Source organism: Schistocerca nitens, chromosome 7 (genome assembly GCF_023898315.1).
Source record: "Schistocerca nitens isolate TAMUIC-IGC-003100 chromosome 7, iqSchNite1.1, whole genome shotgun sequence".
NCBI lineage: Eukaryota > Metazoa > Arthropoda > Insecta > Orthoptera > Acrididae > Schistocerca > Schistocerca nitens.
The window spans coordinates 38,265,902-38,289,233 of record NC_064620.1 but is presented as its reverse complement, the minus strand read 5'-3'; the positions used below and the strand labels follow the sequence as shown (position 1 = coordinate 38,289,233).

At 38.7% G+C, this 23,332-nt stretch overlaps 1 protein-coding gene across 1 annotated transcript in view; it reads right to left on the bottom strand.

The window, feature by feature from the left end:
* LOC126195460 (neural-cadherin-like) overlaps positions 1–23,332 on the bottom strand; it is a 368,993-nt gene that overhangs the window by 92,328 nt on the left and 253,333 nt on the right. The window contains exon 14 of the mRNA XM_049934087.1: positions 17,435–17,647. Coding sequence (XP_049790044.1) covers positions 17,435–17,647 — 213 coding nt within the window. The remainder of the gene's footprint in view (positions 1–17,434; positions 17,648–23,332) is intronic.

Sequence of the window (23,332 nt, the reverse complement as noted above, 5' to 3'; positions counted from 1 at the left end):
GTCTTCGTCTTCTCTGCCTCCATTCCCTCCTTATGACAAGGCCGCTGAAGACTGGGAGGATTATGAGAAGCGTTTGCGGCAACACTTTTGGCTTTCAGCGTTGTCGACGCTCCTATGTGTAAGTCATCATTTCTATCTTGGATTTCCCCACGGATCTATCAGCTACTATCTCAATTAGCCCCTCTGTGGGAACCTACCTCCCTGTCCTTCCAAGAAATGTTACCGCAAAAACACCCACGTCGTTGCTGCCCGCATGGCGTTCTACCGGTGTCGTAAACAGCCCCATCAATCTTACCGGGCTTGGGCGGCGGAACTACACGGTCTGAGTAGGAAATGTCAGTTTGTCACGGACACTCATCATGAGTCTTATGCTGATTCAATGGTTAGGGATGCTATTCTACGGCTTGCTCCTGATAAAGAAATTTGGCAACGTGCCCTACAACTGCCAAACCCGTCGTTATCGGAAGTTCTAAGCATCGCTCAATCCTTTGAAGTGCCTCACACTGCTGGTGCGCAAATAGATGCGTGGTGTGATGTAGGCGCTGTACAGTCAACTTTCGACACGGACAATTTGCCTGTTTCACAGGAGAATGAAGATGTGGCGGCGGTTCACTCGCGTAAACAATGCTGCGTTGGGCCGCAACGCTTGCAGCGAAAACAGCAACCACAGAAGCAGGTTCGTTCCGCACTTCCTTCTTGTCCACGTTGTTTCGTACAGCATGACAGGGCCGCGTGTCCAAAACGTTGGGCCACGTGTAATTCATGTAGGAAAAAAGACCACATTGCTTCTGTGTGTCAGTCCTCTAAAGTTCCTGTCGACGAGGACGAGGCATCAGACATGGATGTTAACTGTGTGCTTTCTCAAACAAATAAGCTGTTTGTTACTGTTTGTGTTCTGGATAAAGACATTCGCATGCAAGTGGACACTGGCTCTGCAGTAACTCTCATTAATTCTCGCACGTATTTGGAGTTGGGCTCCCCTCCCTTGTCTCCAGTTACGCGAAATCTGAGAACTTATAATAAACGGAAAATTCCTATCATTGGCCAGTTTGATGCTTCCACTGCCTACAAGTCTGTTGCTTCCACTGCCTACAAGTCTGTTGTTAGGCCCCTCACGTTTTATGTGGTGGATCATGTGGGCACTGAAAACCTGTTCGGTTATGATGCTTTCCAGTTGTTCAGGTTCTCCATTGATGATGATGTGCACCTCATATCTGAGGATATTCCGTATCAACAGCTGGATGGATTGTGTTCTGAATTTTCGTCCGTGTTCTCTGCTGGTCTGGGTCGTGCCAAGGATTTTGAAGCCCACATTACTCTTAAACCTACAGCTCGCCCATCAATATGAGGATGGGTCAGAATGACCAATCGCCTATGCTTCCAAGACCCTCAACGATGCGCAACGGCGTTAATCTGAAATCGAAAAGGAGGCGCTCGCTATCATTTATGCTCTAAAAAAGTTCAGGTTTTTTTTGTATGGTTCTAAGTTCCACCTCATCACCGACCACAAGCCGCTGGTCTCTCTGTTCAGCCCATCGGCGTCGCTTCCGGATAAGGCAGCTCACCACCTGCAACGTTGGGCCTTATACTTGTCTCGTTTTCACTATGAGATTCACTATCGCCCCACGGCCCAGCAGGCCAACGCTGACGCATTGTTGCGATTGCCGATGGGCCCCAACCCGGTTTTCGATCGTGATGAACTACTCTGTTTCCACATTGATGAGGAAGAACGTCGTACGGTCGAGGGTTTTCCACTTACAGGTTCGCAGGTCGCGTCGGCTACTGCGCAGGACCCGGTCCTGTGTCAGGTGATCGGTTTTGTTCAATGGGGTTGGCCGGACAGGACCAAAGGCCGGGCATCGGATCCCCTTCGCAACTACCATGCCTTGCGCCTTCGTCTGTCTGTTCGTGATGGTGTTGTTCTTCTGGCCACGGATGGCGCATCTCCATGGGTCATGGTGCCAGCCTCTCTTCACAAAGATGTTCTCAAACTGTTGCATGAAGGCCATTGGGGGATTTCTCGGACTAAGTCCCTGGCCCGCAGGCACATTTATTGGCCCGGTATTGATTCGGACATCACCCACATGGTGGCTGCGTGTGGTCAGTGTGCTCAACAACTGGCTGCACCTCGTACAATGCCCTCTCTGTGGCCTGATCCGGTGCAGCCATGGGAACAGGTGCAAGCTGACTTTGCTGGCCCCTTCCTCGGTACTTATTGGCTACTGTTGATTGACGCCTTCTCGAAGTTTCCGTTTGTTGTTCGATGTCTGTCACCCACCACTGCGGCGACAACACTGGCTTTGTCCAAAATCTTTGCGCTAGAAGGTCTTCCATCCACGATCGCCACGGACAATGGCCCTCAGTTCTCTTCGCAGGCCTTCCGTGATTTTTGTACTGGACAAGGGATTCATCATGTTACAGCACCGCCCTTCCATCCACAATCGAATGGGGAGGTCGAGCACCTTGTCCGCACTTTCAAAAGCCAGATGAAAAAATTCCTTAGTGATTTTTTCACAGATGACGCTCTGCTGCAATTTCTGAGTTCTTATCGCTTCACGCCTCTGGGTGATCGCAGCCCTGCTGAACTCTTGCATGGCCGCCAACCGCGCACTCTACTGCACCTGCTTCACCCTGTCAGGCCTTGTGCTATGTCCCCTAGTGCGGGAAAATACTCGGTGGGCACCCGCCGACGTGTGGGCACGAGGGTATGGATCTCGCCCTAAATGGATTCCAGGGGTGGCCAAGGCTCTTCGCGGCCGCCGGCTTTGTGAAATATGTATGGACGACGGCATGGTTGTTCGCCATTACGACCAGATGCGCCCATGAGTGGTGGCCACGCCGGTGCCACCGCCCCTTCCTTCACCTCCACCAGCCCGAGAAGCCAGTCCTGTCACTGCTGCCCATCTACCGTACGTGTTGATGCAGCCGATGTCGCTACCGCTTCCGAGTATGCCGGAACCGGCTCCAGTCACGACACCGCCTTTTCCGGGACCCATCTCGCTGGAGCACACCCCCAGGTCCACGACACCTATGGATGCTGCTCCGGAGTTTTCACCCATCATCTCGTCCAGGAGGCACGTTCCACGCACGAGCTTCCGTCCTGGACATTTTCGACCATACTCTTGTGTCTCTCCGCGGGATCTTCTCGGGGCCTCACAAGAGGCCATGGATGTCTCCACAGTGTCCGTGTCTCCAAGGAAGTGAGTGTTTTTTTTTTCAAGGGGGGAAAAGTGTTGTGACAGTGCCACGACATTTAACAGTGCCGCCACGACAGTACGCGCAAATTGCGATAGAGGCACTCCGCAACTCGGCTGAGTGCGGGAGCGCCACCTAGCTATGAACGGCGCCGGCCGCATGTCACGGCACGGCAATCGAATGAGAGATACTGAGTTGTTATCATGTAAGCAGCTATTGTTTCTAAGTGAGTGTGTTTGAATATCCACGCAATTATTGGTGATTAAAGGTTATAACAATATTGTTCCTGTGTTCAATGAAATGCAAAAATAAAGTTATATTCTTGAATGCATTACTCTCTCTCAAAAATAATTATTAATAAGCCTCAGTGGCTTTAATACTATGTTCTGCAACATTCCAGTAAAAAACTTTTTCAGGTGAAGGTAGTTTACATCCTGCAGATTTTCTGCAGCATTGCAGAGATAATTTTGTGTCTAATATGATTGATATTATGAAAATCAAGTTTGTTAAGAAGTTGTGATGAAGCAAGCTGGGATATTGTTACTTCCCCCTCTTGTTTTGCCATCTGCCTCCTTAAATTTTTTTTTTCAATTTTAACTAATTACCATGAATATACATGAATATAATCTGCATTTTCATAAAAGAGAAAGGTTGGCCCTCAGTTTTAAAGAATATAACACCAGATCTAATTTTGTGCTTAGTTTTATGGATGTAATTGATTTTCTAATTTATTTAAACTATTCTTAGTTAATACTATTGTTATAGGGTGAACTCAGAAATTGTTCCATAACTTAAATTCTATTGTTGACATATAAACAAATATTAATTCTGTACTAATTATAAACATTTGGAGGAACAACTAATTGTATTCTTAAAGGATCTATTTGGCTCTACTCAAAAACATGTTAGCAAAGCCAGTCCTTAATTAATTCCAAAGTAATTAAAAGTTTAATCAAAAGTATTGTTTGCATAACTATATATGTTAATTTCATGATTTAATCAAATAATTCGGCCTAACTCTTGTAGGAGAAGAAACTGTTAAAAAGTACCAATTTTTCAATGTATGCAGTTAATTTAATGAGTTAAGTTTTAATTGTAATTTCTGTAAATTTAACTTTGAACAGTGTGTAGTTTCAGTACCTATTATTGTGAGGATATATAAGGACCTGATTTTTGGTCCCAAGACAGTCAGACCACAGCTGAGTTTCAGACGAGGAAGCTGTATTGGTTCGATCAACAACAATGTATCCATGAAATAAGTGTTACACAATTAGGGCGTGTGTTAAAACAATGACAGTGTCTGATCCATATGTACGTTTCTATTCTTCAAGAACAGTGAACTTTGTGGGGGTTTTTACTGCTCATAGATGTTCAGCAGTAAACTATTGTAGCAGTTGTGGAGGTTCGCCTGCAACCTATTAATGAGGCTTATCAAAAGTTAAACAATAGTGCACTGGACATATAACTGTGTATTATTGGGGGGGTTCTGAACAGTGAAAGTAAAGTACTGTGAAACACAAATGTGCACCTGTTGGCTACATCATTCAAAGTATTCAGTGTTGTACTTCCACAACCCATTTTTCAGCCAGTGTAGCAATGCAGTACATTGACACTGAGGACAATCAATGAAGAAATAATGCAGGGAATGTCGTTACAAAGTTTCTGGAAGGTGAAGCATTAAGTTGAGATAATCAGTATCCTAAAGATGACACAATTCATGCAGATTTCGAGAAAGGATTTTTAGATAGATTTTGGTCATAGACTGAACAAACTAGAATAAAAAGTGAATTTCTTAATGGACCAAATTACAGGGACAGGCATCTTTGTATGAAACAGTTTTGCAAAAATCATCTTGAAATATTAACTCAATTGAGAGAACCTTTTGATGAACTCTTCCAGATTGATTCTTTAAAAAGGAGGTTACCAGCAGAGGTACAATTGGATCTAGTCTACAGGCCAGATGACACAATGAATGTGTTTTGAAATATGTAGACAAATTAGGTAGAGTTTTGGAAAAAAATAAAATAGGGAAACACAACCACAGTATACACACACCTTTTGAATGGGGTGGTAATAAGAATTGGTACAGTAATAATCACAGCAGGAGGGAACATAGTAACCACAATGGTAACAATTATCATCAGAAGGAACATAATAGCGTAAATGGTAACAATTTTCATTCTCGAGAGCAACATGGCAATTGTTGGAACAGAAATTTGAATAGATATGATAACAGAAACACAAGGAAACAGGATGGGGTATTAATTCAGGAGACAGAAAAAACTAACTTGGGCCCCACTGTCAGTCCACAAGTTAGGGGCTCATGAAACAAATAACAAATGGACCAGAAATTACACAAATACCGACACACAAGAAAAACACTCTACTGAAGCGGTCAGTAGCTATCTTGAAGATGTGTTTCCTGTTAATGTTATTTCTGTTGAGAAAAAGTATGTTCACCGGGTAATGCGAAATATGCAAATAAAGTAAGTGAGCAACCAGAAATTGGAAAAGAGTATACAGAAGAAATTAATTTATCAGAATTCTATAACTGGGTAAAGTCTTGTCATTTGATAGATGCTGAAGTAATTGATTTTTGTGATGATTTTGGAATTCAGAAACTAATGGAAGAACTAGGTAAGAACAAAGTGAATACTGTATTAATGAACAGCAACTTACACGAAACCGGGTATTTAAACGGTAATAAAGTAGGGAATGGTGATGTTGGTAATTTGTGTGGTGATATTGATGAGGTTTGTGGTGTTATTGCATATAATAAATTGAAGGTAAGTGATGCTGAGTATAGTAATGATGAAGAAAAGTATTTTGTTTGTTTTAAGGAAGAATTGGAGGCATTAGATATTAGTAAGGAAATGTGTAGTAGTTGCTACAATGCTGTAGTGTTTCCGAAGGACAATGTTAAAGGATTAAGGGATGTTAATGAAAATGTTATGAATGGGAATTAATCTCTTTTATATAACATGCGGTTAAATATTGATGCTATTGAGAAAGAGGAAAACTTCAGAATCATCATAAAAAACCTGTGTTTAATTTTATATCCAGAATGGTGGCATAAGATTAAATATGTTACTGTAAAACATCTTAACTATAATTTCCACAGTGCTGATTTACATGAAACAAGTAGGTGTACATGGGTTGATGAAATTCTCAGTGACAGTGATAATGATCTTTGTGGTAATGTAATGGAAGTGTACCTAGCCAATGAAAATGGTAAGAACAACAGTGATTTTGGAGATAGAAGATGACCAGTCATATGAGGATGTTAAAACTGATAAATGTACTGATGTTTGTTTTTCATTCATTAAAGTCAGAATACGATCATGGGAAGGCAAGTGTCTTGTTGACACAGGCAGCCAAATTTCAGAAGTGTCTGAATCCTTAAGTAAAAAATTAAAACATGATGAGGAATGTGTAGAATTACCTGTAATTGGAGTACGGATTAAAGGTGCAACTGGGAAACATAGTAAAGTGGTTAAAAGTCAGGCTTTAATATATTTTACAATTGAGGGAAAACTTTTAAACATGGATGTTTAATAGTTAAAGCTCTCAGTGAAGATGTTATCCTTGGCATGACTTGGATAGTAATTGTGGGGTTAGAAATCAATATTGGCAAATTGCAGTTTGTTTTTGAAATAGTCACAGAATTTGCCTGTAAAGACAGTTTCAGTTTATGGGTCTCCACTACATTCTTTTTATTATAAGAAAGATAAACTAAATTCTGCTTTCGCTAAAGAAATCTGAAGCATTTCCATAAAAGTGTGAGTATAAAAAAAGTGCTGTGTAATGTTATTTAATATCATTTGTGGTGTCTGGTATGCTAGTTAAACTAGGACTCTTGTCACGCCCAATTTTAGTCTTGTAAGGTCTTTAGTAACATCTTAGTGCTGAGTTACCTATTGATTGCAACAGTAACTATTATTACCATGAGTGAAATAACTTTTAAATTTCCTATGATTGCTGATTTGTGTAAATAGTAACTATTGCTACCCACTACTCAGTTTGTTCGGTAGTCATGTGTATTCATTGCACTATTTAAAAGGAGTATTAATGAAAGTCAATTTAGTAACTCATACTCATGTTTCAAATTATGATGCCTAATTAGGCTGGCAAGCATTTGTTATTTCATTTGTATGCATTTACTACTTTCATTATCCCCAAAATAACGCCTTGCAGTTTTCTATTGATTGCCATAGATACAAAATTGATGTTCAATACCCTCTATTCATTAGGCAAACACACAGTCAAACATTTCAAAATTCCTCCCAGAGCATAACACTAGCTTGCAGGTGAGCGTCATACTTGGCACTAACTCGCAGCCCACATGTTATAATAGGGCATTACCAATTAATAATATTTCACTAATAGAAGACAGATTTATAAGTGTTGGTATATAAAGGAGTGTGGTGGTCATCAACCAACGGCTGAAAAAAGAACTACTGTCACCACAATGTCCTACAACATTTGAAGAGAACAAATTTCGTACTAGCCTGACACACAAGCATGTACTCTAGTTCAACTCGTATGTCGTTGACTTCCCACATCAACAGCCTGTGACTACGTTCACAGCCGCCATGATGCCCCTGCCTACCACATTTTCTCCCAGGTCTTGTGTGGACAGGTGCTTACTTGTGCTGCATTAGAGACAGATAATATACCAGTTTCTGGGTACCCACTGCACGCCCACTGCCATCTCCCAATGACACTACAGCAGCCACCTGTCGCGCAGTTTCCAAAGCTTCCACAACTTCAAAAGAACAACCCTATAACATGGTTTGTGCTAGTGGATAATATCCTGGACATCCACGGCATGTTGGAAGACAATGAATGGTTCATCTGTCTGATGAGCCATCTACTTGATGACCTGAACCTGGTCAGTGATCACGCCACCGAGCCAGCACAACTACGTTACTGCAGTGGCCCGCATCATCAAGTGATTAATGCATCGTCCTGCAGAAACCATCAACTCTATTATTCTTGTACCTTCATGCACAAAGGGTTACATGTTTGTGACTATGTGATGTTGTGAAATGACATGGTGTGACCTGCACTGCAAACCCCCCCCCCCCCCCCTGTCCCCCCCCCTTACTTGGGCCCACATAAAGTATTATGCTGCTTTCTGGAGACCTTTGATATTCTGCTCCAAGGTAACAGATGAATTGTGACCACCTCGCTTCTCAAACCAGCTTCAAGGGTCCAAAGATGCAAACTTGGAGGATGACTCTCCTATGATCCCACTTCCTCACTACCAGTGCTCCTAATGAACCGAGCTCTCCTTCCAGCTCTGTTAGTACATGTAACAATGCGTGTGATACTAGTACTTCCTGTTCTCCACCCAGCTCAGAGGATGAGTGTGTAGGATTTCTCTCACCTCCCCCCCCCCCCCCCCCTCCAAATCCCAGTTATTCCACTAACCAGCCTGTGCCATCTGACGACAACTGTGCTGCCATCTGCCATGTTTGTGATCCCCCCAGATGCAGAGGAGACAGCCATCACTGCCTCAACTGATGATGGTGGCCATCTCTCTATTTAAGTGCCACTCACAGCATGCAATGCCCCCACATCACCAGGCTTCCCAATCCCAGTTTTCTGCCCACTGACGTGACAACGTGACTTCATCATTAATAGGAACTACACCCAAGGGGACATCTTTAGACATGACTACAGACCGAGCACCATGCCAACCTACGTCACCACCTCTCCCTGTGCTCTGCAGTAGGGAGGGGATGGCTCTGTGTTGGTCATCGACCACAAGAATTAACTGTCGATGGAATGTGCTACCTTTGAACTACCAAATCTTTGATTCTTCAAAACTTGTGCTACCATTGCGCTTCATTTTTCAGTCTTATTCTAGCACTTGGCATGTGATGGTGTAGTGTGTATAACATTCTTAATAAATACAGAATTTATATATAAAGTGGTGTTCAGTTTTTTGATATGATGACTGTATGACCTGTTCCCCATGGGAGTAAAAAGAAAATGTTTTTGTGTAGTGTCATTTCATGTCAAATCAACAAATTGCCACTGCGTAAAAAAGGGGATAGGTCTGATGCTAACAACTACCACCCAACTCACTCCTGACAGCTTTATCCAAAATTCTTGAAAATGTTATGTATGCAAGACTAGCATCACATATTTGTAAAAATGAAGTACTAACAAAATGTCGATTTGGTTTTCAGAAAGGCTTTTCAACGTAAAATGCTATATATGTTTTCAGTGATCAAATATTAAATGCACTGAATAACTGAACATCACCCATTGGGATTTTTGTGATCTCTCAGAGGCTTTTGACTGTGTGAATCATGAAATTCTTCTAGATAAACTCAAGTATTGTGGTATGAGTGGAACAGTGCACAAATGGTTTAATTCATACTTAACAGAAAGAATGCGGGAGGTTGAAATTAACATTATAGATAGTCTGCAAAAATCAGCAGTCCTCTAACTGGGGATATATCAAGAATGGTGTCCTACAGGGTCCAGTCTTGGGTCCCTTATTGTTCTTAATATATATTAACTACTTGCCACTCTATATTCATGAAGATGAAAAACTGGTTCTTTTTGCTGATGATACAAGTATAGTAATCACACCCAAAAAACAAGAATCATCTGAGGAAATTGTAAGTAATGTTTTTCAGAAAATTACTAAGCGGTTCTCTGCAAATGGACTCTCACTAAATTTTGAGAAAACACAGTTTATACAATTCTGTACAGTAAATGACATAACACCAATGATAAATATATACTGCGAACAAAAGTCTGTTGCTAAGGCAGAATACTCAAAATTTCTGGGTGTGTGCATTGATGAGAAATTGAAATGGAAGAGACACATCGATGATCTGCTGAAACGGTTAAGTTCAGTAACTTATGCTATTAGGTTTATTGCAAATTTTGGTGATAAACTTATCAGTAAATTAGCCTACTATGCCTATTTTCATTCACTACTTTCATATGGCATCATATTTTGGGTCAACTCGTCATTAAGACAGAAGGTATTCATTGCAGAAAAGCATGTAATCAGAATAATAGCTGGAGCCCGTGCAAGATCACCTTGCAGACGTTTATATAGGGAACTCAGTATATTCACAGTACCTTCACAATACATATATTCGCTAATGATATTTGTCATTGATAACCCATCCCAATTAAAAAATAACAGCAAAGTGCATACCGTATTTACTCGAATCTAAGCCGCACTTTTTTTCCGGTTTTTGTAATCCAAAAAATCGCCTGCGGCTTAGAATCGAGTGCAAACTAAGCGGAAATTCTTAAAAATGTAGGTAGGTGCTGCCACAACTAACTTCTGCCGTCGAATATATGTAACGCTACACAGGCTTGCTTTGTAGGCACAATGATAAATACTGGCGCCAAAAATTTTTTAAAAAGAGGTGGAAGATGAGCTTTTTTTCTCCACCCCGAGTTTCGACCACCACATTTTCATACATTATCCAACGAAGTAAATACAAATTCCGTATTGTTCATCTTAGAATGTAGCAGCATTTCAATGTACTACGTAAATCCGACTGGCAAGACTGTTTGGGGTTTTTGTCAATATGGCCAACTCTACATTCTGAATTTTTTCCTACCTGTGAGAAGAGATGGTTGCTAATAGGAACTTATTGAATTGTGAATCACATGCAGTATCCACTCCACCATAAGAATAATATGGATATAAACATTTTGCCATGTATTCTATCATGTTTGCTGCTATCTCATTTAAATCCTGTCTACCTAATAAACTACGAAATTAGAGTGAGACAACAGCAAACGTGGAAGAATATACATATCATGTCGTGTTTATATCCGTATTATTCTTATGCCTAACAGTGATACAGTCAGAAATGAAGCACGTCAATTGTCTAGATTTTAAAATCTAAGATGACTAATTTCTGTGCAGAATGTAATGTACTAAAGAGGCATCTGCAAAGATTTTCAGACGGCGTAAAATTTTTGCTAAACTCTCGTTCAGAACATCTTCTATCATATGCAGTCTATTATTTAGTTCTTGCTGATCATTATCAAAGAAAGCAGCAGTGTAAGTAACAACAAATAGCAGTCTCTTGCCATTGTTCCACTAATGAGACAATATGTCTCTTTTTTTTTTTTTATTGAAAGCCGCAGTAGCGCACACAAAAGCAAGCCATGCCGTGAGTGACGACAGGTTGTAAACACTCATTATCAGAATGCGACAAACAATGCATGACAGTGTACAATAATGCATTTTCAGCTTAGAGTGACGTAAACAACTATAACATAGAGAATGTCACTTATGAGATCAATGAAAAATAAGCAATCGATTCAAACCAGACGAAGCACGTGAAAAAGGAAGGGTACCCGTATAAATACGGACGGAGCACCTGACGCATAGCAATGGCTACCTGGTAAAGCTTAACTGCTAAGCTTACGACTCGAACCAAACTACTGTAGCTGTATCATCATTCATTCGACCTAAATTGTGTCTCGTATTAAAGTGGGCCAACTTTGTTTCGATTTGGAGGTGCGGCCTAAAACTTTTCTCTCCCCTTGAATTTCGCGTCTTAAATTTCAGGTGCGGCTTAGATTCGGGAAATTTTGTTTTCCTTGATTTCGAGTCCCATTTTTCAGGTGCGGCTTAGATTCGAGTGCGGCTTAGATTCGAGTAAATACGGTAGCTGCAACACTAGAAGAAAGGATGATCTCCACTATTCTTGGTTAAATCTCACTTTGGCACAGGAAGGGGTGAATTATACTGCCACAAAACTCTTTGGTCATTTGCCAAATAGTATTAAAAGTCTGACAGATAGCCAACCAACGTTTAAAAGCAAATTAAAAGAATAACTGAAGGACAAATCTCAATAGAAGAGTTCTTAGATATGAAGTAGTAACTGTAAAAAAATAAATAAAAAATTAAAAATAAAAATAAATTAAAAAAGAAAAACATTTATTAATTATGTTAAAGTGACACGTTCCACATCATTATGAAATGTCGTATTCATGATCTATGGAACAAGGATTAATGTGTGTGTGTGTGTGTGTGTGTGTGTGTGTGTGTGTGTGTGTGTGTGTGTGTATGTATGTATGTAATGATTAAGTTTGAAGGCCTCAGATTTTGATGAAACTAGGTGCACCTAGTGTCCCTATATAGTTATGAATGAACCATAAATTATTTTTCATGATTTAATTAAAAATTTATCAAGCCTTGACTTTTCAAGGGGCAGTAAATTGCCATTTTCCTGGAGCTAGGTAAGATACAGGCTTGAAAAATGTCATTTTAAAGTGCTTTAGTTGGGTTTTCATTTGATATGCACCATGATGGAATTTAAAAATTATTTAAAAATTAAATTTTAAATTTTAATTTTCTAAAAAAGCCATAGTTTTAAAATTTTGGAAAAAAATTGCAAAATTTCTTTGAACTATACCCTTACACCTCTGAAAGTTTAATTTTGGGATCATCATGGGATCACATGTCACAAAATTTTCAAGTCCCGTGTGCTGTGTGAAAAATGACTTTCATAGAGGTTCTACATTAAGAAATCTCCAAATTAATTTAAAAAAAATGTTCTTACTACATGACATTTATGAACAGCTCTGTCTATCATAAGTTCTTATAAAATGGAATTGGTTGGTTTTGCCCATGTCATTTTCAGGCAAGATGTATATTTGGCTTGTTGTGGTCACTGAGTTCACCTTACATAGAACATACACCACATGAATCCACATAACATTTGGCTTCTCCAGATATGCAAAAGGAGATGGACCACATGGATGATTGAAGTCACCTTTAGTTTATCTTCTTCTTCATCTTTCCCCAAAATGTATGCAAGCAACCACTTGTTTTTTTGCTCTGTAGTTATGCATCTATTTATACCTGTCAATGACAGTGTTTTTGGGGTTTGGTTGTCAATTACTGTTATGAACTTTGAGCATAGGAAACTATCTAGTCAAAGATTTTTGTTGTATCTGAAACTACAGGAGTGAGCACATGAAATGTTTTATTTATTTATTTATTATCTTTTTTTTTTGCATATAGTCACCATCTGGTGACTTTTGCAAATGTCATAGCATTTTTATACAATTTTTGTACAAACAGTAGGAATTTGCAATTCGCATGTACAAGAAGCCACTTCCGGGTGATGCACTTGGCAATGTCTGGTACAGTACTTCATAATGCAACATACAATTGCTAACATAGTATAGGTATTTGAATTTACAGCATGTTGTTACAAAAATAGTATATATTACAATAATCTCAGAATAGTACATCATACAGATAGAAGAGTTAGGCCTACATTTAATTAGCTACATTTTAACATCAGTATCCATTCAGTGAGTACAAACATTTGAGAGTTAAGAATGATTTTAATTCCCTTTTGAGTACTTTACCTTTGTGGCATCTTATACCACTTGGCAGTTTGTTAAACCGTATCTGGACATTAATCCAAGGACTATGATCTGTTTTCTTTAGTTTGGTTCTGCTTCTGAAGAAACAATCTTTTTGTCTTGTGTTATGAGTATGCACATCAGAGCACTTGGTTTCATTATTTTTATGGTCCACAAAGATATGTTATTAATTTGTACAGATACAAGGAAAGGTTTCTCTACACGAATTTCTGTATCCTAGTCGATGCATGGTCCTGATTGCTCTTTTCTGCTGCGTTAGGTTTCTGTTCGTGTGTCTATCAGCAGCACATCCCCATACCTCTATTCCATAATTAATATATGCAAATATTGTCCCATAATAAGCAGTTTATAATGTTTGTTCAGAGACTAACTTTGATAGTTTGCTAATTAAGTGCAGTGAACTGCTGATTTTATTGCATACAAACTTGATATGATCTACCCATGTAAGATTTTCGTCTAGGTATATCCCCAAAAATTTACATTTGTCAGTGTCTACTTTTTTTGATGCCACTTATATTATCAATACAGGTTTGGTATGAATTGCCAAGTTTAAATGGTAACAGCAGGGATTTGCTAATATTGACTTTTAGACCTTGATCATGGAAGTAAGTAGTTATTTGACTTAAGCCATCAGTTGCAGCCAATGTCAAGTTATTAGTTTGTTTGCAAAAGAACAAAAGTGAGGTATCATCTGCATAACTTACTAATTGGGAGTACAGAGGTGCCTCTAAATCATTAATGTAGACCAGAAAAGGGGAGGAGCCCAATATGGAGCCCTGAGGCACACCTTGTTTTACTGTTTCATAGCTGGATTGTAAATGTTTGATCTGATCATTAATTTCATAACTCAGCTTTGTACACTGCTTATGATTGGTTAGATAAGTGATCAGTAGTTGTATGGATGTGGCATTTATGTTGTAAGTTTCCAATTTGCTTAGTAAAACTCATGATTCACTGAGTCAAATGCTTTAGTAAGGTCTAGAAATATCCCTGCTGTCTGCATTCCCTCATCCAGGGCATCATACAACTTGTGGAGAAATTCGGTAATTGCCGTAATGGTACTGTGATGCTTTCTGAAGCCATGCTGTGTTTCTACTACTAAATTATTCTTTGTGAAATAATCAATAAGGTGTGTCAACAAAACAATTTCAAATATTTTACCAAAAATTGGTATTAGTGATATGGGCCTGAAGTTTGATAGCTCTTCTTTCGATCCTTTTTTATGCACAAGTTTAACTGTACTTTTCTTCAATATATTTGGAAATGTGTGCTCCTTGATACTACTGTTAATCATATAGGTAATTATTCCAACTAATTCCTTGTTGTATTTTTTAGTTATAATACAACTCAGTACATCCCAGCCAGATGAGGTCTTATTCTTTAAGTAATTTATTATTTGTCCTATTTCCTCCACACTCACTTCCTTAAATTCAAAAGCAGTTTCCAGCCTAGGGTAAGGCTTTACCATCGGAGTTAGACCTTTGTTATTAACTGGATTCACAGTTGAAGATATAAAATATTCATTAAATATATTGCAGATTTTATCTGGATCATTAATAAGGTTTCCTTTATGTTGGATTCTGTCAATTCGAGCATCTAACTTAGGGGTGGCTTTGCAATATCTATTTATTATATTCCATGAAGTCTTACCTATCTAGGATCTGTTTTCTTAAACTTGAGAGCTGTTCCTGAAATTGTTTTTTAGCTTGATCATACTTATCCTTAAATTTGCAATTTAGTTGACTTATGTAGCACACTTAGATCCTTGATTTTTGCCTGGGTTTAATCTGTGAGCTGGAAGAGTCAGTCTGGCGTTTTTTACATTCTGGTTGTGAGTTACTACTTTCTTAATTTTTTTCACTGGGCAGCAAAAATTAAGATATTGTAAAATAATATAATAAAATTTGGCCCATTTGAATTTGGACCCTTTTTGCTGAAGAACTAGTTGCCATTCCTCAGATGCTAATCTACTTTTAAAACCATTAATGTCTTTCTCTTTAAGCATTCTTTTATGTTCTACGACCTGAGTCCTTTCTTGGGTGCTTGTGTGTTCATAGTCCACAAATTGACATTTGTGATCTGAGTAGTGGAAGTCCCCAGTTCTTGGAACAGTTAATTCTTTGCCGAAGTGACTGTTTAGTAATATGACTGTCCCTATGTACACCCTGAGTTACAAATGTAAAATGTACTCTCAAGACGTTTTCCACTGCCCAGTTGAAAATATGCCAAGATGTAAGAATTTTAATTTCATATGAATGTTGCAAGCTTTCTTGTGCTGCAAACCTCTTGACTGTGCCTTTCATTCCATTGCAAGGCCCTTTTCCATGAGCTGTTACTAAAAAATGCCATTCAGCCCCTATGCCAAAATCAGCTTGATGAAAACATAGATGTAAAAAGTTTTTCTTGTTTTTGTACTGAGCAGCAGCACCATCAGGAAAGTAATACATTTTTTTAGGTTCAAAGTGATTTCTTAATGAATTGATGAGCTTTTTCTGGAAGCAGTAGACAGCCACAGTGTTATATTCACAACGTCTGAAATAACAACATAACTGAGATGCTCTGTTTCTGTTTCTCCTTTGTAGTACACAACAAATGGGTGAAGAGTGGTGTGCTGACTCATCCAGTGATAGCTCTGGACCTCATCCTGTACCAAAAATGACTAGTTCTCTGAAAAATCACAGTGCACAGCAAACTGTGAATCTTTTCTCTAATGTGTTTCATAAATGAACTTCATTGCTTTGCAATAAAGTCATGATGGACCAACATAGATGGCTTATTGCAAAACAAATTCATGAACTCTCTTGTTGATTTTTGTGATGTTTCCAATTTACACCTGTTCTCAGAAATCCATTGTCAGAAGGTGACACTGTCTATCAAGTTTTCTTGGAACGCCTTCTGAAGTATGGTCTCCATTTCCTGGGCATGAATTACAGTCTCCCAACTGATAATATATTGACGGTGGATTGCACAGAACCTTTGCAAGACAAGGTTTATATGTCTGTATTTCTCCACTTGTTACAGATTTCGACCTCACTTTTTCAATCGTAAGTTTAAAATTTTGGTGAATTGCACATATACACACTGTGTGTGTACCACAGGGACCTGATAGAATCAAGTTTTTAGGCCTACCATAATATGCATTGAAAGTTACTAAAATCAAGTAGAAAGAATACAGAATTAAAAAAAAATCATCAATTTATGTCTGAATTCACCCCATATACTTTGAAATTTTGGACCGAGATTTTAAAAACATGTGTGTCTGAAAGGCAAATATAGGTAGGTACACATAAACAACTCATGACGTTCTCCAGCGACACAGTGAGCTACTGTTGACACAGGATGGCACAAATGTTATGATGTACACATGTCAAAAAAAGTTTGGCATCAACCCAGTTCCCAGAACTTCTGAAGATAGACGTTGACTGTGGATATTTTATCACAGGCACTGCATGGTGTGAATTTGAAGTGTGAGGATGGAAGACAGGTTATGTGTGTTGTGTCAGTGCTGTGGTTGATGTTGATTTGTACTGTGAATTGAAATGACTGAGAATATATGCGTTCAACACCAAAAACTCCTCCAGTGTTTATATTATTTAACAAAATGAACCAAAGCATCTTCTAGACCAGTATAAAAAGTTACATTTTAGAATGGACTACAAGACTGCAATCTACAAGAAAGAATAATAATAAAAAATGAGTGCTATGAAAAGTGTTTATTCAGATTCAGTTAAAGTATATAAGAATGTCTGCATTCTGTCTAAAGGGCATTGGCTCTGCCAATTCATATTTTGATATTTATTTCATGCTCAGATAACTGGTAAGCAGAAGCTGACAGACTACTTACCTCTTGCCAGTGCATCTGAACAATCCCATTAAGTCTTGTAGGTTGGTACACATAAGAACCAGGAGCACAAATAGAAAAATGTATATCTGTAATAATATATCGCTGAGATCTTGATTTTATGCTAAATATGCATAGATTTTCAGTCTTGATTTTGAAGATTTTAGCTAGTTTTTCTTGAAGTAAATCTCCTTTACTCTTGTTGCCAAAATCTGTCTGCAGAACAACAATATGTTATTGTAAGATAAATTTTAAAAAATATTAAATAAATGTTCATCTAAAAGGCTCACACTGGAAGTTAAGGTAAGATTGATACTTATTTATCTACTAACATTAAAGGAAAAAATAAAATAATGTTAAATGTTGATGGGGAATAACCAATCAGTTCTATGATTTTCAGTAATGTGCAATTATTAGAAGTAGTGGAAGGGACACTACTGATATGCTGTTGCCAACAATGAAGGTGAAATAAGAGCAGTTCTGTACTATGATTTTTTGTGATTCTGTAGTGAGCTGAAGCACATATCTTTTGTTGTAATTTGTCCATGAGGTTAGCATAATATTCTCCAATAATTGTTTGTCCAGTGAGGAGATAGACTACAAACAGAATCCCCTTCACATCCCAGAACACTGATGCCATGACCTTTCCTGCTGAAGGAATTGTCTTCGCTTTATTTGGTGGCGGAGAGTCAGCACGTTTCCACTGCTTTTCCCCAATATTCTTCAGCCTGAAGTGCACCCAGGTCTCATCTGTGATCACAAACCAGCACAAAAAATCTCATTAGTTTCCCCTAAAATGGGCCAAACTTTCTTCTGATATGTCCATTCTCATGCGTTTTTGATCCAGCATCAAGAGTCATGGTACCCATCTTGCAGATAATTTTTTCATTTCTAATTCTTCAGTTAAAATGTGATTTCTGGAGTAGTGACACAGCTTCGCCGACCACTGCATGGATCACCATCCAAGCTCTCCCAACCAAATTTAAATTCATTTGTCCACTTAGAGACAGTTGAATATGAAGGAGCAGAATCCCTCAGTGTATTCTGGAAATCAGCATGAATGTCCTTTGCTTTCATACATTTCTTTATGAAGTACTTAATCACTGCTCGAATCTCAATTTTTCCATCTTTGCAAATCACTACATGGGAACAACAGAGCCACATCACCACCACAGCTTTCTTCCAAGAGCACTGATGCGGCACATGTTTACAGGCAACATTTGAACGAATATCTCGTGAACAACTTATTGCGCTAGCGCTGACCTCTCATGGTGATTCCGAGAACTTTCCAAACCACCCTTGTATGTTGGGAGAAAAGAATGTCTCCCATGTTTTATATTTTTCTCTTAGCCATTTCGATTTCACTACCTTGCACATCAACAGCTATTTCTATTTTATCTTTATGGCATATATGTCCTGCTCTATAAAAATTTACAGGACACACTTCTTACCAGGAAGATCCACTCACTGTCAATGCTACTTCACTCTCTAACCAGTATGGAGTTCAGAATCAAACAATGGGAAATCCTGAATGGAAAGCAACACTTTGATAGGTCAGGTGCTAATTGAAACAAAGAGAGGCAATGAAGTGGGTAGCAGAAAAGTCCATCAGCCATCAACAACAGAGCCTACATACATTCACACAAGCAAAGTTCACACACACATACCACAGTCATCTCCAGGAACTAAGAACTGAGTTGGAATTCTGTCAACAGAAATTTAAAGGTTTAATTACAGCTATGATGGCTGACAGTTAATGTCATAAATAGCAAAGAATTGACTATGTATCAGTTTCACATCAAGAAAAAGGATAAGATATGCATCCATATTTTCCCTAAAAAACACTTCTCCCATAAGTGTGAAGAGGGCAAGTAGGATATCCACAAGAATAGTATACATTTCCTTAACATGGCACAGCAGTAACCACAGACTTATGTACTTGTTCATGCATTCCTCAGCTTTTGAACACAGTCCTGAAGTATGAGAAAGGAACTCTGCACGGAGGACTGAAAGACCTAAGTGAAAACAAGGCCCCTGGAGTAGATGAAACTCTCTCAGAACTGCTGATATCCTTGGGTTAGCTAGCCACAACAAAAATATTCCACCTCATGTGCCAGATATATGTGATCAGCAAAATATCCTCAGATTTCAAGAAGAATTCCAGTTCCAAAGAAAGCAGATACTTCATGTGTGAATATTACTGAACTATCACATTAATAAGTCATGTTTGCAAAATACTGACACAAGTTATTTAGAGAAGAATGAGAAACTAACAGAAGCTGACTCTGGGGAATTTCAGTTTGAGTTCCAGAGAAATATTGGAATATGCCAAGCAATACTGATGAAGACAGATTAAGGAGAGGCCACTTTACATTTACAGCATTTGGAGATTTGGAGAAAGTTTTTGCTGATGTTGGCTACGAAGTCTTTCGCGACGAATTTCTTGAATAAAAATCTCTGATGTTGTTGGAGTACAATCTTTGAAATTTTTAACGTGGCAGGGATAAAATACTGAGAGCCAGTGGTGATTTACAGCTTGTACAGAAACCACAGCTATTGCAAAAGGCAGAGAGCATGAAAAGGAAGCAGTGGTTGAGAAGGGAGTGAGGGATGGTTGTAGCTTTTCACCAATATTATTCAGCCTGTACACTGAGCAAGCAATAAAGGAAGCCACAAAAAAATTTGGAGAGTGAATTAAAATTCAAGAAGAATAAATAAAAACTTTGAGGTTTTCTGATGACATTGTAATTCTGCCAGCAGCAGTTGAATAGAATGGACAGTGTCTTGAAAGGAGGATATAAGCTGAACATCAACAAAAGCAAAACAATGATAATGGTATATAGTGAAATTAAATCAGACTAAGGGAATCAGATTATAAAATGAGACAATAAAAGTTAGTAGATGAGTTTTGCTACTTGGGCAATAAAATAAATAATTTTGGCCAAATTAAAGAGGATATGAAATGCAGGCTGGTAATAGAAAGAAAAGTGTTTCTGAAGAAGAGAAATTTGCTAACATCAAATATAAATTTAAGTGTCAGCAAGCCTTTTCTGAAGGCATTTGTTGGGAATGTAGCCATGTACAGAAGTGAATTGGGAATGATAATCAGTTTAGATGAGAAGAGACTAGAAGCTTTTGAAATGTGGTGCTATAGAAAAATGCTGAAGATCAGAAGGGCAGATCAAGTAACTAATGAGGTGGTAATCAATGAAATTGGGGAAACAAGAAATTTGTGGTATATGTTTTATAAAAGAAGGTATCAGTTGATAAGACTATTCTGATACATCAAGGAATTGTCAGTTTAGTACTGGAGGGAAGTGTAGGGAAGTGTATGTATGTGTGTGTGTGTGTGTGTGTGTGTGTGTGTGTGTGTGTTGAGGAGGGAGAGATTGCAGAGAGACCAAGAGATGAGCACAGTAAGCAGGTCCAAATGGATGTGGGTTGCAATAGTTATTCCTAGCTGAAAAGGTTTGAACAGGATAGATTAGTGTGTACAGCTGGATAAAACCAGTCTCCAGACAGAAGAGCACAACAACATACGTATATATTTGTAAAAAAAAAAAAAAGAGAGAGAGAGAGAGTAATGTTTGGTTGTATTATGATATTTTTTTACTTTTCTATAAGATCATAAATTCTGTTTCTCAAATATGATGTACTTTGTTTTTCTTATATTTGCACATGGTTGCTATTTGATGGAGTTACATTGAATGTATGTTGTAGTACTAATGTTTTAATCAGCTTCTGAACACAGAATAAAGTATGGATGAATATAATACACAGAACAGATAAAGCAGAAAATTATGACCAATCACAAATATGTTGTTGTTGTTGTTGTGGTCTTCAGTCCTGAGACTGGTTTGATGCAGCTCTCCATGCTACTCTATCCTGTGCAAGCTTCTTCATCTCCCAGTACCTACTGCAACCTACATCCTTCTGAATCTGCTTAGTGTATTCATCTCTTGGTCTCCCCCTACGATTTTTACCCTCCACGCTGCCCTCCAATACTAAATTGGTAATCCCTTGATGCCTCAGAACATGTCCTACCAACCGATCCCTTCTTCTGGTCAAGTTGTGCCACAAACTCCTCTTCTCCTCAATCCTATTCAGTACCTCCTCATTAGTTGTGATCTACCCATCTAATCTTCAGCATTCTTCTGTAGCACCACATTTCGAAAGCTTCTATTCTCTTCTTGTCCAAACTATTTACCGTCCATGTTTCACTTCCATACATGGCTACACTCCATACAAATACTTTCAGAAATGACTTCCTGACACTTAAATCTATACTCGATGTTAACAAATTTCTCTTCTTCAGAAACGCTTTCCTTGCCATTGCCAGTCTACATTTTATATCCTCTCTACTTTGACCATCATCAGTTATTTTGCTCCCCAAATAGCAAAACTCCTTTACTACTTTAAGTGTCTCATTTCCTAATCTAATACCCTCAACATCACCCGACTTAATTCGACTACATTCCATTATCCTCGTTTTGCTTTTGTTGATGTTCATCTTATATCCTCCCTTCAAGACACCATCCATTCCGTTCAACTGCTCTTCCAAGTCCTTTGCTGTCTCTGACAGAATTACAATGTCATCGGCGAACCTCAAAGTTTTTATTTCTTCTCCATGGATTTTAATACCTACTCCAAATTTTTCTTTTGTTTCCTTTACTGCTTGCTCAATATACAGATTGAATAACATCGGGGAGAGGCTACAACCCTGTCTTACTCTCTTCCCAACCACTGCTTCCCTTTCATGTCCCTCGACTCTTATAACTGCCATCTGGTTTCTGTACAAATTGTAAATAGCCTTTCGCTCCCTGTATTTTACCCCTGCCACCTTTAGAATTTGAAAGAGAGTATTCCAGTCAACATTGTCAAAAGCTTTCTCTAAGTCTACAAATGCTAGAAACGTACGTTTGCCTTTCCTTAATCTTTCTTCTAAGATAAGTCGTAAGGTCAGTATTGCCTCACGTGTTCCAGTATTTCTACGGAATCCAAACTGATCTTCCCTGAGGTCGGCTTCTACTAGTTTTTCCATTCGTCTGTAAAGAATTTGTGTTAGTATTTTGCAGCAGTGGTTTATTAAACTGATTGTTCAGTAATTCTCACATCTGTCAACACCTGCTTGCTTTGGGATTGGAATTATTATATTCTTCTTGAAGTCTGAGGGTATTTCGCCTGTTTCATACATCTTGCTCACCAGATGGTAGAGTTTTGTCAGGACTGGCTCTCCCAAGGCCGCCAGTAGTTCCAATGGAATGTTGTCTACTCCGGGGGCCTTGTTTCGACTCAGGTCTTTCAGTGCTCTGTCAAACTCTTCACGCAGTATCGTATCTCCCATTTCATCTTCATCTACATCCTCTTCCATTTCCATAATATTGTCCTCAAGCACATCGCCCTTGTATAGACCCTCTATATACTCCTTCCACCTTTCTGCTTTCCCTTCTTTGCTTAGAACTGGGTTTCCATCTGAGCTCTTGATGTTCATACAAGTGGTTCTCTTATCTCCAAAGGTCTCTTTAATTTTCCTGTAGGCAGTATCTATCTTACCCCTAGTAAGATAAGCCTCTACAGCCTTACATTTGTCCTCTAGCCATCCCTGCTTAGCCATTTTGCACTTCCTGTCGATCTCATTTTTGAGATGTTTGTATTCCTTTTTGCCTGCTTCATTTACTGCATTTTTATATTTTCTCCTTTCATCAATTAAATTCAATATTTCTTCTGTTACCCAAGGATTTCTACTAGCCCTCGTCTTTTTACCTACTTGATCACAAATATATAAAATTAAATATAGCAGTTGTAACATGTCCTACACTAGACAAACAGGACAAAAATTTGCTACAAGATTTAAAGTATATATAAACAAAAGTGAAAGCAGCCTCTCCATATTTAGTATGT